At 35.0% G+C, this 15,000-nt stretch overlaps 1 protein-coding gene across 1 annotated transcript in view; it reads left to right on the top strand.

The window, feature by feature from the left end:
- Positions 1-13,733, top strand: part of LOC119597326 (protein KIAA0100-like) — a 22,495-nt gene extending 8,762 nt beyond the window's left edge. Inside the window, exons 17-39 of the mRNA XM_037946876.1 lie at positions 32-133; positions 343-479; positions 1,678-1,816; positions 2,706-2,787; positions 3,177-3,340; positions 3,492-3,647; positions 3,769-3,972; positions 4,072-4,173; positions 4,330-4,432; positions 4,568-4,780; positions 4,933-5,081; positions 5,322-5,516; positions 5,904-6,061; positions 6,363-6,480; positions 6,591-6,713; positions 6,940-7,046; positions 7,195-7,342; positions 7,577-7,670; positions 7,894-7,986; positions 8,376-8,485; positions 8,721-8,933; positions 9,102-9,203; positions 9,474-13,733. Coding sequence (XP_037802804.1) covers positions 32-133; positions 343-479; positions 1,678-1,816; positions 2,706-2,787; positions 3,177-3,340; positions 3,492-3,647; positions 3,769-3,972; positions 4,072-4,173; positions 4,330-4,432; positions 4,568-4,780; positions 4,933-5,081; positions 5,322-5,516; positions 5,904-6,061; positions 6,363-6,480; positions 6,591-6,713; positions 6,940-7,046; positions 7,195-7,342; positions 7,577-7,670; positions 7,894-7,986; positions 8,376-8,485; positions 8,721-8,933; positions 9,102-9,203; positions 9,474-9,524 — 3,063 coding nt within the window. The 3' untranslated portion in view covers positions 9,525-13,733. The remainder of the gene's footprint in view (positions 1-31; positions 134-342; positions 480-1,677; positions 1,817-2,705; positions 2,788-3,176; positions 3,341-3,491; positions 3,648-3,768; positions 3,973-4,071; positions 4,174-4,329; positions 4,433-4,567; positions 4,781-4,932; positions 5,082-5,321; positions 5,517-5,903; positions 6,062-6,362; positions 6,481-6,590; positions 6,714-6,939; positions 7,047-7,194; positions 7,343-7,576; positions 7,671-7,893; positions 7,987-8,375; positions 8,486-8,720; positions 8,934-9,101; positions 9,204-9,473) is intronic.
- The last annotated feature ends 1,267 nt before the right edge of the window (positions 13,734-15,000 follow it).

The raw sequence follows: 15,000 nt of genomic DNA, 5'->3' as shown, positions 1-15,000 counted from the left end.
TTACTTACTGATTTTTTTTCCACTGGACTAGCTTACAGTCAAGATGATATGGCAGTGTCGAGGAAACCCCAATGACCACCATTCAGTTATGCTTTGTGCACCAGACAAACTCCCAGAATATTCAAGTAACCAGGTAATAAAATGAAAGAAATTATGTGAAAATGTATGTTATTATGCTAATGACAATATGAATAAAGCCTGTGTGATTATTTTCTTTTCTTTTCTTTTCTTATTTTTTCTTTAAAAAAACCCTTCCTTTGGCCTCATAATTTTATTCTCCTTTAGATTTAGCTATCAAAAAAAAAAAAAAATCAGTTTTTAACATTGTTATTCAATTTCCAGGAACATGACTCCTACCGAGCCTTTCGCTCTCAGAACCTGAGTATGAACATTCAGCTGGAAACCAAAACGCCCAAAAAGACCAACACAGCTGTCTCTGCACCAGTCATTGAAGCTCTCTTCTTCGGCAGCACTTTAAGGTATGGCCTAGATCCAGTTCATATATATATATATATATATATATATATATATATATATATATATATATATATATATATATATATATATATATATATATATATTTTTTTTTTTTTTTTTTTTTTTTTTTTTTTTTTTTTTTCCATGTTCAGATTTTGTGAAATGACTATGTGAGGAAGGACTACAATTGAGAATTGTTCATTTTCTAGTGATGATATATATATTGTTGTTTTCTTGTATACTGCCAGAGGGCCATTCTCATATATTAAGTACAAATAACTAGGTTTCAGTCTCTTGTCCACATATCTGCTGGGTATTCTGATCCCATAACTAGCATGCTGTATAAATCCTATATACTTCATAAGAATATTTCTTATAATATATATTTCCCCACATGAAAGATTTTTTTGTTAAGTAGGTTTTTTTTTTTTTTTTTTTTTTTTTTTTTTTTTTTTTTTTTTTTTTTTTTTTGTGTGTGTGTGTGTGTGTGTGTGTGTGTGTGTGTGTGTGTGTGTGTGTGTGTGTGTGTGTGTGTGAGTGTGTGTGTGTGTGTGTGTGTATGTGTGTGCGTGCGCGTGTGTGTGTAGATGGCTCTGCTAGTGCTTAGCCACAAAGGAGTCAATTAGTTAACCTAGTGACCTTACCTGATTTCACCTTTCCTTGAATTGGCAGGAAAAACATATTTTTTACTAATGCTATGAATATCAATGGTGTTATTTTTATTATAGACATTATAATTACTATAATGTTATAAACAGTAACAGCAAAATAAGATAACGTAAAATATTTTTGTAAATCAAGGAAAAGAGTAAACGGGGGAGACAGGCAGTACTCGTAATTGGCCCATTGGTGACTTAGTACAAGTGTAGCCATCTATGTGTAAAAACAATTAATAAAGTAAACTCACAGTGGGCGTGACATGTACGTACATGGCATGCTCCTCAGCAGTGGGTTAATCTTTATTTATCAGTATCAGGGGGGATTGCAATCCATATGTTGTCATTATTATTGATATTGGTGAATAAAGATTTTCAAAAAAAAATTTGAGATGGTGTATCATTTTTACTGTAAATTATAACCTAATGTAGCCAAAAATCTAAAAGGATTTATGTTCATAGAAAGAACTTGAAAAAGCAAAAATTGTGTCAGTTATTTTGTTCACTGTGTATGGCTTCATGCAGCTTCTATTTCGATTTCCAGATGGTTTGAAAATCTCAAGTTCATCCTATCTGGCGTTGCCCGACCCACCAGACGAGGCCCACTCTTCAATAATACACATGCACGCAAGCCTCAGTTATCGAGGCATTACAGCAGCATACACCTTTCTGTGTCATTTCAGGTAAGATAAATAAGGATCTGTTTTCAATATTTTTGTTTGTGCTTTCTCTATTTCTCATTTTTATTCTTTCTTTTGTTTTTACATTTTTTTCTCTGCTTCCTTCAATTTTTTTTATTCTTTTGAATACTTCTGTCTTTTCATACCTTTTTATTATTTTTTATATGTCTTTTTTCTTCCATACTTCATTCCTTCTTCCTTTTTTTTTCTTCCTCTTCCTTTTTTTTTCTTCCTCTTCCTTTTTTTTTCTTCTTCTTCCTTTATAAACATTTTTCTTGGTCTTATTAGATCCCTTTGCTTCTTTTTTCTGACTTCTATTCTTTTTGAGTATGCAAGTGTGCAGTTCCTTATAATGGACTACTTTCTGATTTAACGTCAATGAAGACAGACCATTTTTCCATAATAAAAAATTCTGGTTTCATCACCATTACCTCCATTTCTGTATTATTAAACAAATTGCAAATGACTTGCAGTCTCAGTTTCTCCATCAACAGTACCCTCCTGTCCCCCTGTAAGTAACTAACTATCCAGTCCCCCTGTAAGATTCTAACCATCTTGTCTGCCAGGAAGATTGTAACCATCCTGCCCCTCTGTAAAATTCTGACCACCCTGTCCCCCTGTAAGATTCTTGATTGTAGAGTTGACTGCAAGAGCAGTGACCTGGTTATTTAGGTACTACTAGGCCAGCACACTATAGGCAGGGAAGATTGGGGACATGGGAGACATACATCCAGCTCATTTTAATTGATAGGCTTGCACAATGCAAATGTGCCCTGGAATGTCATCCACCTCTACAGGGCAGTTGACTTTATTTTTATCTTTTACCTTTTAAATATATGTGAATGCACAGACAAATTCATCAGATTCGTTGCTAACAATGTTCTATCTATAGCGCTTTGATGTACGGTACTGGATGTCTGTAGGAGTCAGAAAAGGATTCCACCTCAGTGGTGAAAGACTGTCCCTTAGTTCTGGTAAGTTGTATCGTATTGTGTATTGTATGTTCCTTTTTATTAATAAATGTCTGAGTAAATCTGTTTTCTGTATAGTGGGTTTTTCTAACAATATTAGTCTTTTTTATGGATTTATTTAAATAATGAATAAAGTAAACGTAGTGGTATTTTCATATTTAACATGTATTTGTATGACACTTAACATGGAACTGTAGTCTAACACATAAGTTGCGTTTTTCTGGTGAAAAAATGAACTATCCATTGTATTCTGTTTAAACTCATAAAAAGTGGTTAGTTCATATTTTCCCCACAACATCGAAAAAGGTATAAAAATTCAAAAAATAAATTTGATACTTGACAATACTTCATGAAAATTCATCTAATATTACCCATACTTAATCTTTTCTCAGAGCACAAGCTAACATTGATCCCAGTCAATGATGGTTTACGTCACCGTCCTCGCAGTAGCTGGAGCATCGTGTACCTCAACACAGAGCTCTGCCTGGCCCAAGTCTGGCTTCAAAGTGCAATGAAGGACTACACCACCTTCAGTGATGAAGAGGATCGCCCACAGGTGCGTGGGAAGGACAAGTGTTCAGATAAAGTTTTGATTTTGGCATTGGGTTTGTAAATATGAATGCTGTGAGAAAATTATGATGATGAAATATTTATTGACATATTATTATTGATATATTTGTATATTTTTTGTTTTCCTTTCATTTCAGGAGCCAGTTTCTGCACCTGTAGAAAAGTTTTATTTCCTGAATGTAAACCGAGTAGAGTACACCAGAGAGACCCTCACCCCCACACCAGCAGACTCTACTCCAGACCCAAATCTTCGTGATAAGCCCAATCACCGTCTTGTAGTACATGGCTTGAAGGTAGATGTTTCTTTTACAGTTTTCTTGCCCTTTTGTATTACACTATTACTAGCATAGTGAAGAATAACACTTATATCAAATTAGTAAGTACATGCATAACTGCTTGATTTCCTTTATCTAGGGAGCCTGGACCACTAACAACAGAGACATCGTCTTTGCCCTGTACGATTCCTGGAACAAGTCACAGCAGCTCCGGCGAAACCTGACCCCAGACATTATAAAGAGCTACAATCCAGAGGCCTCTACACCTCAGAAGCCTAGGAGTCGATCTATTACAGACAATTCAACCCCACAGAACCTAACCTCTCCAACAGCATCATTGCAGGCAAGTAAAGGGCTAGATATTCCTTTTATTAGTGTTTTTAGCAGTTCCATGCCTTCTTATCAGAAAGAATAAAGAATTTTCATAAGTGTCTTAATTCAGGTTCCTCCAGTCCAAGCCACACCATCGCCAATGTCACGCCTTCAGTCTGGTCATGCTCAAGCCATGCTCCAACAACTTATTGCTGAAGCTGATAACAACCAAGTAAGTTTAACATTCAGGAGGTGATGTTCTTAATATTTTATACAAAATTTTTATTTCCTCTCTTTGGTTGCTTTACTATGAATGCTTGTATGTCTGTGTTTTTTGTGTGTGCTCATAAAAGGATCAAGTGGTCACTATGAACTAACGTAATTTCAGGTTGCATTTAGTGAGGATTGTTCAAACACAGAGCCCAGAGACCAGATACCCCATGGAGTTAAAGCTTGCACTGTTGATGATGTCATTCACAAGAAGTGGCTTAGTAAGTATTCTATGATCTTTCACCCTGATAATGGTATGATATAAATTGCCCAAGGTTATTGTTATAATCTTTATCTGCTACTACTCCTTCCCCTTCTGCTTTGGCTCCACTGAATTTAAATTTACTTTCTTGCAGTTGTTCTGGTCAACAGTCAAGTTCTTCTGAAGGGCTGTGAAACAAATGGCTATGTGATCCTTAGTGCTGCCAATGCACAAATCCTGCAGCGCATCCACCGTCCAGTGTGGCAGGATCACTCCCTTGTCACGAAGACCACTTGGTTTGGGTCACTAGAATGCATGCAGTACTATGCCACTGTTAGTAGTGCTGGGGACAAGGAGACACAGATGGGTAAGAGTGCTTGCATGTTTTCCATTTTCCTGATTTCTTTTTCCTGAATCTTTTTCTTTCTTTGTCACTGTGTATGCATATAATATATATGCATGCCTGTAGGTGAGTGAGTGTGTGTATGCATGCCTTTGTCAGTTTTCCACTCTCTTCAGATAACATAATGTGGCTAACATTGGACAATATTGAAGAGAAAGATGGGCAAGTGATCAATGAAGTAGCTGACATAGTGGGAAGTGGACAGTCTGTGGGTGGAGTAGTCTCTCAGACTGTTGGATCAATGGATGAAGATGATGAACTTCAAGTAAGTGCTTGTATATTTTACAGTCCTTGAATTAGTTTGCAAGGAACAAATTATTTTCACTTGTGTTATCATGGATTTAAGAAGATTCAGCAGTTCACTAATTCAAGATACTGAAAATAATGTCAAGCCAACTCACAAGCTGGTGGAGGCAGTGACATATGGTTCTCTTTTTTCCTCATTTTGCTCTTTTCCTCCTTGTTATTATATATTGGCCTAACATTTAACATTTCCCAACAACAGCTGCAACGCATAGTATCGAGGTGCAAATGTGAATTTTATTATGTGGCTTATGGTGAAACTGGTCTGGATGTCTCTCTCCTGGAAGAAGTTCATCCCCCACTCCCAGAAGATGACCTTTGGAGCCGCAATGTGGAAGCTGTAGACACCTTCACACTAGTCCATCATGACCTGTGTGCAAGCACTAACTCCCTGCAGGTATGCATTTTTAAACAAATTGATATTGAAATGTAAAAGATAAGGAAATGGTGTCGCTAGTCTCAATTCTTCCAAAGTTTATAATTTTGTAATTATTCTTATAATTCTTTTCTCCACCCCTCCTCCTTTTTTCTTCCTCCATCCCCTTCTCTTCCTCATCCTTCTCCTTCTCTTTCTTTTCTGTCTTCTTCTTCTCCTTCTCCATGTCTTTCTCATTTCCTTTCACTTACTTCCTCCTCCTTTTTCTTCTTCTTTTCCTCCTCCTCCTCTCTTCTCCTTTCCCTTTCTCTTGCCCACACCCTTACTCTTTCCCTTCCCTTTTCTCTCCCTCTCCCCCTACCCCTCCCCCACTATCCCATTGTAATGCCCTTTTGTTACTCCCTGCAGTATAACATGGTTGTAGACATCCTGAACAACCTGCTACTGTATGTGGATCCAAAGAAAAAGGAAGCAAGTGAGGCCGTTGCCCGCATGAGGTTCCAGCTCCAGCTCTACTCAAGAGATGACCAACGAAAGCCCATCATTAGGCTGCAGAATCAAGTCCGGTAAGAAGGAATCACTTGGTCTTATTGTGTTGGTTGTTATGTTCAAGTGGATGTTTAGATCTAACTTAACTTCATATTTACTGCAGAGTATGGCAGAGAAACAGCTTGCATTTCATTTCAAGGGAACTCAAAGTAGTAGTAGTCATAGTAGTAGTATTTTAGCTGCAGTTATCAGCCAAATAGAGTATTTTTGCCATTCATCACCCTTCTAATCTCAACTTTCCAGTAAGATAGTAAGAGTAATATGTAGGTTTCTCATTCATACAAGTGAGGAAGGTGCATTAAATAATTGACCTTACAGGTATCATCTGTCACAGCTGAGATCTCTAGAAAAAGAAGTCTATCTTGTCCAAAGACACCTCCTCAATGACCCAACCAATCAGCAGAAATTAGATGAAAAGGAAGTACTAGAGAAGCAGGTAAGGGTAGTATTTTTGTGGTGATTTTCAATTCGTAAATGTGGTGCATAATTTTGTTAGATCTCTTTTTTGTGTGTGTATGTGATCACTAAATTATTTCATTTTTGTAGGTGGCAGAGTGCAAAGAAAAAGTTAATGGCTTGAGTGAAGAATTAGCCATGAGAATTCACTTGTACAATGAAACCCAGCTTTCTGCCAATCACAAGTGGACATCATCAGGTGGAGACAAGCAGGTAACCTTCTTGTTTGCTTTATTATTCCATAAATTTTTTTGCTTCTTGATATTTTGAGTTCTGGTATAATCTCTTAGCTTAATTAAGTACATGCATTATAGAATAATATTATCAAATTAATGACACTGCATCTGTTGGAGGAAATTTGTGAAGAAAATCTGTTCAGTAAACCAGATTAAATCTGCTGTGATAGATTATATCTTGTATTGTCTTCGTTCTCTCCAAGACAAAAGTAATCCGGATGAATGAAGTTAGCTTCAGGAAGGCTCAGTGGCGATTGACAGAAAAGGATGGACAGCTAGGTATTGCAGATCTGGTGCTCTCAAATTTCTTGTAAGTTATGGTGTTTTGCCTGGATAAATGAATTACCTGAAAAATGCTATACTTATTTAAAGACATGAATACAAAGAAAAGTTGAAGAGCAATGCAATAATAAAATAGCTAAAAATAGTCAAAATATAAATATTCAAAATTATCACAGGTACACAAAGAAAACCAATGCAGATGATAGTGGAGAACATCTTTTGGAACTTGGATATGTCACCATGAGGAACCTTTTGCCCAATCAAATTTACCAAGAGGTTCTCATGCCCTCTGAGCTGCAGATGAACATGCCTGTTGATCGTCAGGTAGGTCAGGTTGCATCATAATAGTTTTGTAATCAAGTTTTCTTTTGCTCTCCCTGTAAGAATGAAACGCTAATGTTTTAGAGAAAGATACAGCATAGTAGCGCTGTAATCATATACTTTCTTTCTTTTCTTTCTTTTAATCCTCTGGAAGAAAAGAAAATGTGTATGTTGTTATGTTGTTCTTGCATTGATTTGAGTATTTGAGATCTGAGTTGCATCTGCTGGTATTTTCAGAGAACTCTGCGAATATTCTGCAGAGAGAAGCCCCCATGCGGTGGGATATCTATCATTGAACACTTTGAGGTTAATGTTGTACCTCTAAATATTGGTAAGAGTTCCTGTTTCCACTGAGTTGTAGCGAATAGTAATAATAGATTACAGTCGTATTGATTTTTTCTGAGGAAGATTTAGTTGGAAATCTGATATTGTTTAAAACCAAAGGAAAAAATATTCATCTTTATTTATGATTCTTATAGTTTCTAGAATAAATATGATACTATACTATCATTCATTGTAGGTACTAATGTTAAGTAAATTGTTCAATTTCACAGCCCTGACCTATCAGTTCTTCAAAACAATGATGAAGTTCTGCTTCCCAGACAACACAACAGAAGAGGAGTTTGCAGGGAGTGAGGTCTCATCAGGTATTACTGGAAAAAGCTCTCTTCTTTTTTAGTCATATATATGATTGATAGCATTATCATTGTCTTCTTTATTATCACAATTATTATTATAATTATTGCTGTTATTATTATTATAATTATCATTATTATTATTATTATTATTATTATTATTATTATTATTATTATTACTACTTTATTATTATTACATTTTTAAAAATATTCTCCTTCTACCCATCCTTTTAAAAGGTATTTACATTCCAAGTGGTGAAGATTATCAAATGTAAGGAAGTTATCCCATTTAAATGTGCTGTGTTAATTTAGTTCTAATATTTCTCTGTTAATTGGATTACATACTTGTTAGTTCATTACCTGTAATCTTTAAAATGACTTGGTATCAATTATCTTCTCAGGAGGCCAGAGCACACGTGGCAGCAAGAAACAAGCATCACTGCGGAAATCTCACAAGGAGTCCAACTTTTATGTGGCTCTGCAAGATAAGGATGATGTAGAGATTATGAAGGTAAATTGATGCCGACTGCTTCTTCTGCTGGCTTTACTGCTTTGGTGTATGGTATACTGATGTATTCTCTTTTATTGTGGCCTGTGTTTTTAGGAGGGAGTTTCACTATGTATACTTTGTTACATATATGTCTTGCAGGTTTTTTTTTTTTTTTTTTTTGTGTGTGTGATTTATGAAAAAGCTGTGAAGCTTTGGCTAAAAAATAATAACCCCATTTTTCTCTCCCATTATACAGCAACGAGCTGAGCAGAACAAGTTATTTGTTTATATAAAGATCCCAGAGCTTCCAGTGCGAGTCAGTTACAAAGGCAAAAAGGAAAAGAACATTGAGGATGTATCAAACTTCCGTTTGGTAGTACCGACCCTAGAATACCACAATGTGACATGGACATGGCTTGACTTCCTAATGGCTATGAAGCAAGATTCAAAATCAGCTCTCTTGTCTCAGGTGAATGGTCGATACCCTTACAATTTAATGTGATTAGTCACATATTTGGTGTATTCAAAATGATTTATTTATTTGCCTATTAATTAATTGATTCAATGCTATATATCACTTTCTTTAATGCTGATTTTTGCATATGTACTTGGTAATATTATTCCCATATTATTCCAGGCCATCAAACACAAGTTGAACCTGGCTCACTTCCGGGCGGATGAAGCTGCCACACCCAATGAAGAAGAAAAGGCTCGACTCTTGTTGGGAAGCAAATTGATGGTAATTTTTTTCTTTCATTTCCTCCATCTTTTTATTTGTTCTTTTTTGTTCATATTTATGAGTAATTATTTTTCACTTTTTCCTTTTTTTCATTCTTCCTTTACCAGGAATAGGAAAATAAGAAAGTATCATTAAAATATTTACCCAAATATCATTACATCTGTAATATATTGCAGATATCATAGATGTTGGTCTTATGGATTTTGCCATTCATTTTAAGCTAATTTACTAATCTCCGTTATTCACTTTTTTTCTCCCCTTTGCCCACAGCCGCCAGAGTCCAAAGGTACAAAGAAGAGTTTGTTCAAGTTCAACAGATAGCCTACCAGGCATGCAATACATTATAGTTGCTCAACCTCACATACTAAACGAAACTTATTGGTTGGTTTTCAAGTATGGTGTAAGGGCAAATGTAATTTCACATATTTCTTCATTTTTTCCCCATAGTGAATAAGAAATAGAAGTAATGATGATAAGTATTTATAGCTTAGCTGTAATGGAGCTATGGATCTGTGATTAAAACTAAGGAAGTTAGAATGCAGCTGATTTTGCTTTTTGGTGGTGAAGTATCATGTAGTGTGTCTTTGATTTTGTGAATTCTTTGATATGTATTACATATTTGTCTTTAGTATTTGAGATCATGGTAGTGGGCTCTTCATTAGTGATGTTATTATTATTTTTATTTTTTTAACTGTTCAATTTCAGTCATCATAGAAATGTGTTCTGGGCTCCCAAAAATTAATGTAGTGAAACACATGGTATCTTGTGATATTAAGGGGAAACTGAAGAATTTAGCAGATAAAAATTATATGATTATTATTATAATCTTTTTATAAATATCTTTCTGTATTTTTTAGTTTATGTATGTATTTTCATTGTAGCACATGACATTAATCTAGTTCCAAAAATGGTGCATTAGTTGTTAAGACTTTAAAGAGAGATGTAGTAGATAGGCTTTATATCCAGTATGTAATTTATTGATAAAGATAGCAATGAAATTTTGAAAGATGCACATTCTGAATTATCATTTGTTCAGAAGATAACTTATGAGGTTCACTTTTACTTGTGGATCTGTTTTGACAGCACTTAGTCAGTTCATCTTGGCTCTGATAATAAGGAAGTTCTTTGAATTCTTTTAAGTAAGAAAAACTCATATTTATATTCTCTTTTCGATCTTCTTTCTAATTCCTATTAATAAAGAATAAATGATGAACAAGAGTACCAAATATTTCATTCATTTTTCAGGTAGACAATATTAACAGTATGAGTGTGTCTTAGAACCATGAGTGCGATAACATGTATGTGTGAGAAGTTAAGACCAAGCACATTTAACTTAATGTAAATGAATGAATGTCAGGGAAGAGGGTAAAAAAGAGGAAGGAGGAAGAGGAGGAAAAATAGAAAGCAGAGGTAAATATGTGTATAAATTGTGATTAGCTGGTGATTGATATTTTTGTATCAAGTTATTAATGTGCAATGCTTTAATTAGGGTAATGGTATCTGTTGATTTTTTGCAGTATGACTAAAATTAGAATATTTTAAACTGTGTGTAAGCCCACTTCTTTTTCTTTTCTTTTTTTGCATATACTGGAATTGTAGACATTTTTTCTTGTCTTTTTTAACTTTCTTATTAACTCATTCTTTATTGCAGAATATCTTGACAGAGATTATAAAACTTGGTTAAGAAATGAATTTGCTTTCATTTCACATCTGTGTATGATTTGTTTTTTTGAGGGAAAAGTAATATATCCATTTGATTTAGGGGAATAATTCATGCTTTGTTGATAGAGATTTTAGTGTTAAGTATAAATGATTAATGTTATACTAACTTCCATTGTTATATTTTCTTCAGCAATATTAGAAAAACTGATATATTTTAATAGTTCCATTACATAAAAAGGAAATTTGTAAAAATCATAAATATAAAGTATTTAATCTCTGATCCTTTGCTTTGTCTATACAATAGGACATATTCCAGCCAAATGAAAATATAAGCCTGATTAATGTAAGTTTGATTACTTTAATTGCCAAACTACTCATATATTTTCCTCGTATAAAGAGATTCATGAGAGTATGCACGTGTTCCCCTTTTTTATCTGTCATACACAAATAGTATAGTTTATTAATGCAGAGATAATATTAAAAAAAACTGTATCAAGTATGTAGTGTGAATTCTAATTCCCATTATAATTGCACTTCAATTACATTTTGGTATTGAGTATTGTACTTTTGACTATTTTTTTCTATAATAAATTGTAAGTGGTAAGAATTAGGTATCTGCACATTAGGGAAAGGTATTACATACTGATTTTTGTAAGGTAGGTTGATTCGAGTTTTGTTAATTTGACATTTCTACACATTGTAAAATCCAACATGCACTACTGTAGTACTTTAATGTATTATATTTTTTACTACACTTCTTTTCAGTATGTAACATTTTGCTAGTATATATTATTGCATTTCCAGTCATATACACCAAACGCTTTGTGCACACTGGTCAACAGCCTGTATCTAGGGATGTGAGGTTTTCTTGATATTCTCATAGTCTTTCATCACCTTCCAGAAATGGGAAAGAGGTAATCATTGATATGAAAGGAGAGATTTGCTTCTTAGCCTTTAATTCTGCATTTTTATTTTCTGTATGAACCAAATGGTTGTACTGCTTGTAGAATGGAAGCTAACAAAGGGCCTGATTACAAAGCCAAAGACTTCAGTAGGTAAGCATATAATATTTTGTCTTAACTGAAATGAAGGTGTCTGTGTATGTGTCTGTTTTTTCTTTGTTTTGAGGTTTTCTGATGCTGCAATATAATTAATGTTCCTATATTCACCAGATGTTGTTGCTTGTGATGATAATAGTTCACTGTTTCATCTATCATTGTTAAACTGTTCTTTAGGAATTACATCTCAAGAATAAATTATTTTATTAAACCGAATGGAATAATATTCAAAGAATGGATAAAAAACATTATAGCAGATACAGTTTTTCACCTACATTAAGTTCAAATCAAATCAGGCCTATAAATCATATTTGATGGTATTGTATACAGTATTATTTTCTTATGCTATTTTGGTTAGTGTTTAACCACAGTTTGAATTATTTTTTGAAAAGTCCATCCTTGTATCACTGAGAAAACAAGCATTTGTGATTCAGAATACATGTAGCTAATATATTGACTACCTTATACCATCCAGAATACACAATATCTTTCATTTTTGTCTTTTAGAAAAAAAAAATTGTAGAGATTTGCACCTTAATTTCCCCCTTTGCATCATGTCTGTGCTGATCTTTCATAGCTTTTGCATGGCTAGTTTTCTCAGGAAAAAAAAGCTGTTTTGGCAACTGTGTAATCTAGGCATAATTGAGGTGCTCTTTATTATTTAGAAGAATCTATTTTGTTTATGCAAATGTATATGAACTTTTATGCATATATGACAAGGTTTTCTTAAGGATCTGGATTATTTAGGTTGGGAACTTTTTATGACTGATGATTTTATGAGTAGTTTAGAAAGTTTCTTTAAATTTATTATTAAAAGTATTATGCATATAAATATTTGGATTTAAACTCATCTAATGAAGGAATAATCAAGCGTTCCTTATAGAGTTATAACAACTGTTGTACCAAAATGAATGACTTGCATATTTTTTTAAACCTAAAGCAACACTAGATTTTGCTTTTTGTGATTCGAAATGGCAGTGTGTTTGTTCCAGTAAAATAATTTCTGGAAAAAAAAATTGATTGAAGTATTGCATTTGCTTAATAAAATTCTAGTTTTTTGTATATTGTAAGTGTGTGTGTGTGTGTGAGTGAGTGAGTGAGTGAGTGAGTTTTTGTGTGTGTGCATGTGTGTGTGTGTGTGTGTGTGTGTGTGTGTGTGTGTGTGTGTGTGTGTGGTGTGTGCGTGTGTGGTGTGTGTGTGTGTGTGTGTGTGTGTGTGTGTGTGGTTGTGGGTGTCTCTGTGTCATTCTGTAAGAATGAGCTTGCATGTGTGCATTTGCATATGCCTGAGTGATACTTGAATTACATTACATGCAGTTGTATATTTGTATGTGTGCTTTTATATGCATACTTATGTACATGCCTCTGTGTATGAAATTAAATAGTTCATAGACCAGTGTTATGTTCATAGACAGACACATAAGGGACAACTCTATATTATTTTAAATATATGTTACTCAAAATATCTTTTAATTCCTGTATAATTTTATGAAATAAGCTCATCCATTATTATTTTTTTGTTAACAGGAAACAAATACGGCAATAAAATTGAGTGATAAATTACTGACAGGTTAGCTAGACTGTGATTATAGAACACTGCCTTTATAAATCTTTGGTTTAGAGTTCACTTTTTTTCAGAGTGACTAATTATTATTATCCTTTTGAAAGTAATTACTGTTACAGGAAGATGAGATTTTGCAGTTTCAAGATAATATATGTAGTGGATAATTCAGACTTATATTATTTAAAGTTGGATAACAACAATGTATTTAATTCTGATGTTGATGGAATAAAGTCTGACGCAAAGTATTATGTTTTCTTTAGTTTTCATGTCCTTGTATCATCCTCCCCAATTCCATGCCTGTCTTGCCATGGGGGAGCTTAGGAGACTGAGACTGAGACCCGCTGCTGGGGATTACCCCTGCCTTGGACCTCAGCCCTTGACTCTTGTCTTGTATGTCATGAACGGCCTGGGGGAGCCATGGGCAGATATTCCCCTGTTTAGTCTCTAGCCGTTATCCCCCAAGGGCACCTTAAGGGATGGACAGTTTTTCTCTCCCCAATATATTATAGGCTTACCATGGCCAGTAACGAAAACTTTATACCATTACTAGGGGCAATAAGGCTTGCCCCTTCATCAAATGGCCTCCCTGATTCAAATTCTCCCAGTTCCCTGACTCCAGGCACTCCTTTGACCATGACTCGGAAGTCAATACTCAACCTCCAGGAGACATTCCTCCTTTCTCAACATCCCAACTTCCTCACTCCCATCAACTACCCCATCCTCCCTTATTACTAATCTTCAACTTATTGTCCACTTCTCCGCAATACTACCGCTCTCATTACTACTCCCTCTTCCACACACACCCATCTTAATACTACTCCCACCTCTACAAATATCTATATGCTCTATTTAGCCCAGTCAAATGGTACCGATTTTTCGTGATCCCTCCCACAGCTCCTTACTCTAACAACATTCTTTTTTCCCGAAACTTAAAAAAAAAAAAGGCAAAGTTTCCTTCAGCAGCCGGTGCTCCGGTCTCGTCACAGTTATAACCAAAATCCAAGCTAAAGCATTATCAATCATGACAGACATTCCTGCCTAACCTCGATACTTGTACTGGAACTGTCTCATTCTCCCCCAACAAACTGCCCTATCTATGACAAACATTGGTCAGATTATGGAGAAATCTTACTCGCCTACCTCATAGACTATGATGCAGTACCTGTACATGATACACCATTCCCCCCTAGAGGCCATCATGAGTCCCACACCAATATTGCCAAAATTATTTTCGAAGACAAGACCTCTTTAATGTTTACATTAGCGCGGAATCCCTCCCTGTATGACCATATCAACCTCACCCTGTCAGTGTCAGAATTGTTGGTGTCTAGGCCCAAGATCTATATAGAACTTGTCTAGGCCATCCTGCCAAACACTGCCGTTCCACAGCCCGATGCCCTCTCTATGTCCAACCTAGTCATAATCGATCAAACTGTTCTGCACAGTCTCGCACATGTGCCATTTGCGTCGGCTCCCACAATATATTTTATAGGGGCTGTCCTCCGACAAGTTT

The sequence above is a fragment of the Penaeus monodon genome, chromosome 39 (assembly GCF_015228065.2).
Source record: "Penaeus monodon isolate SGIC_2016 chromosome 39, NSTDA_Pmon_1, whole genome shotgun sequence".
Taxonomy (NCBI): domain Eukaryota; kingdom Metazoa; phylum Arthropoda; class Malacostraca; order Decapoda; family Penaeidae; genus Penaeus; species Penaeus monodon.
Note: the sequence above shows the minus strand (reverse complement) of the source record. Positions and strands in the feature narration are given on the sequence as shown.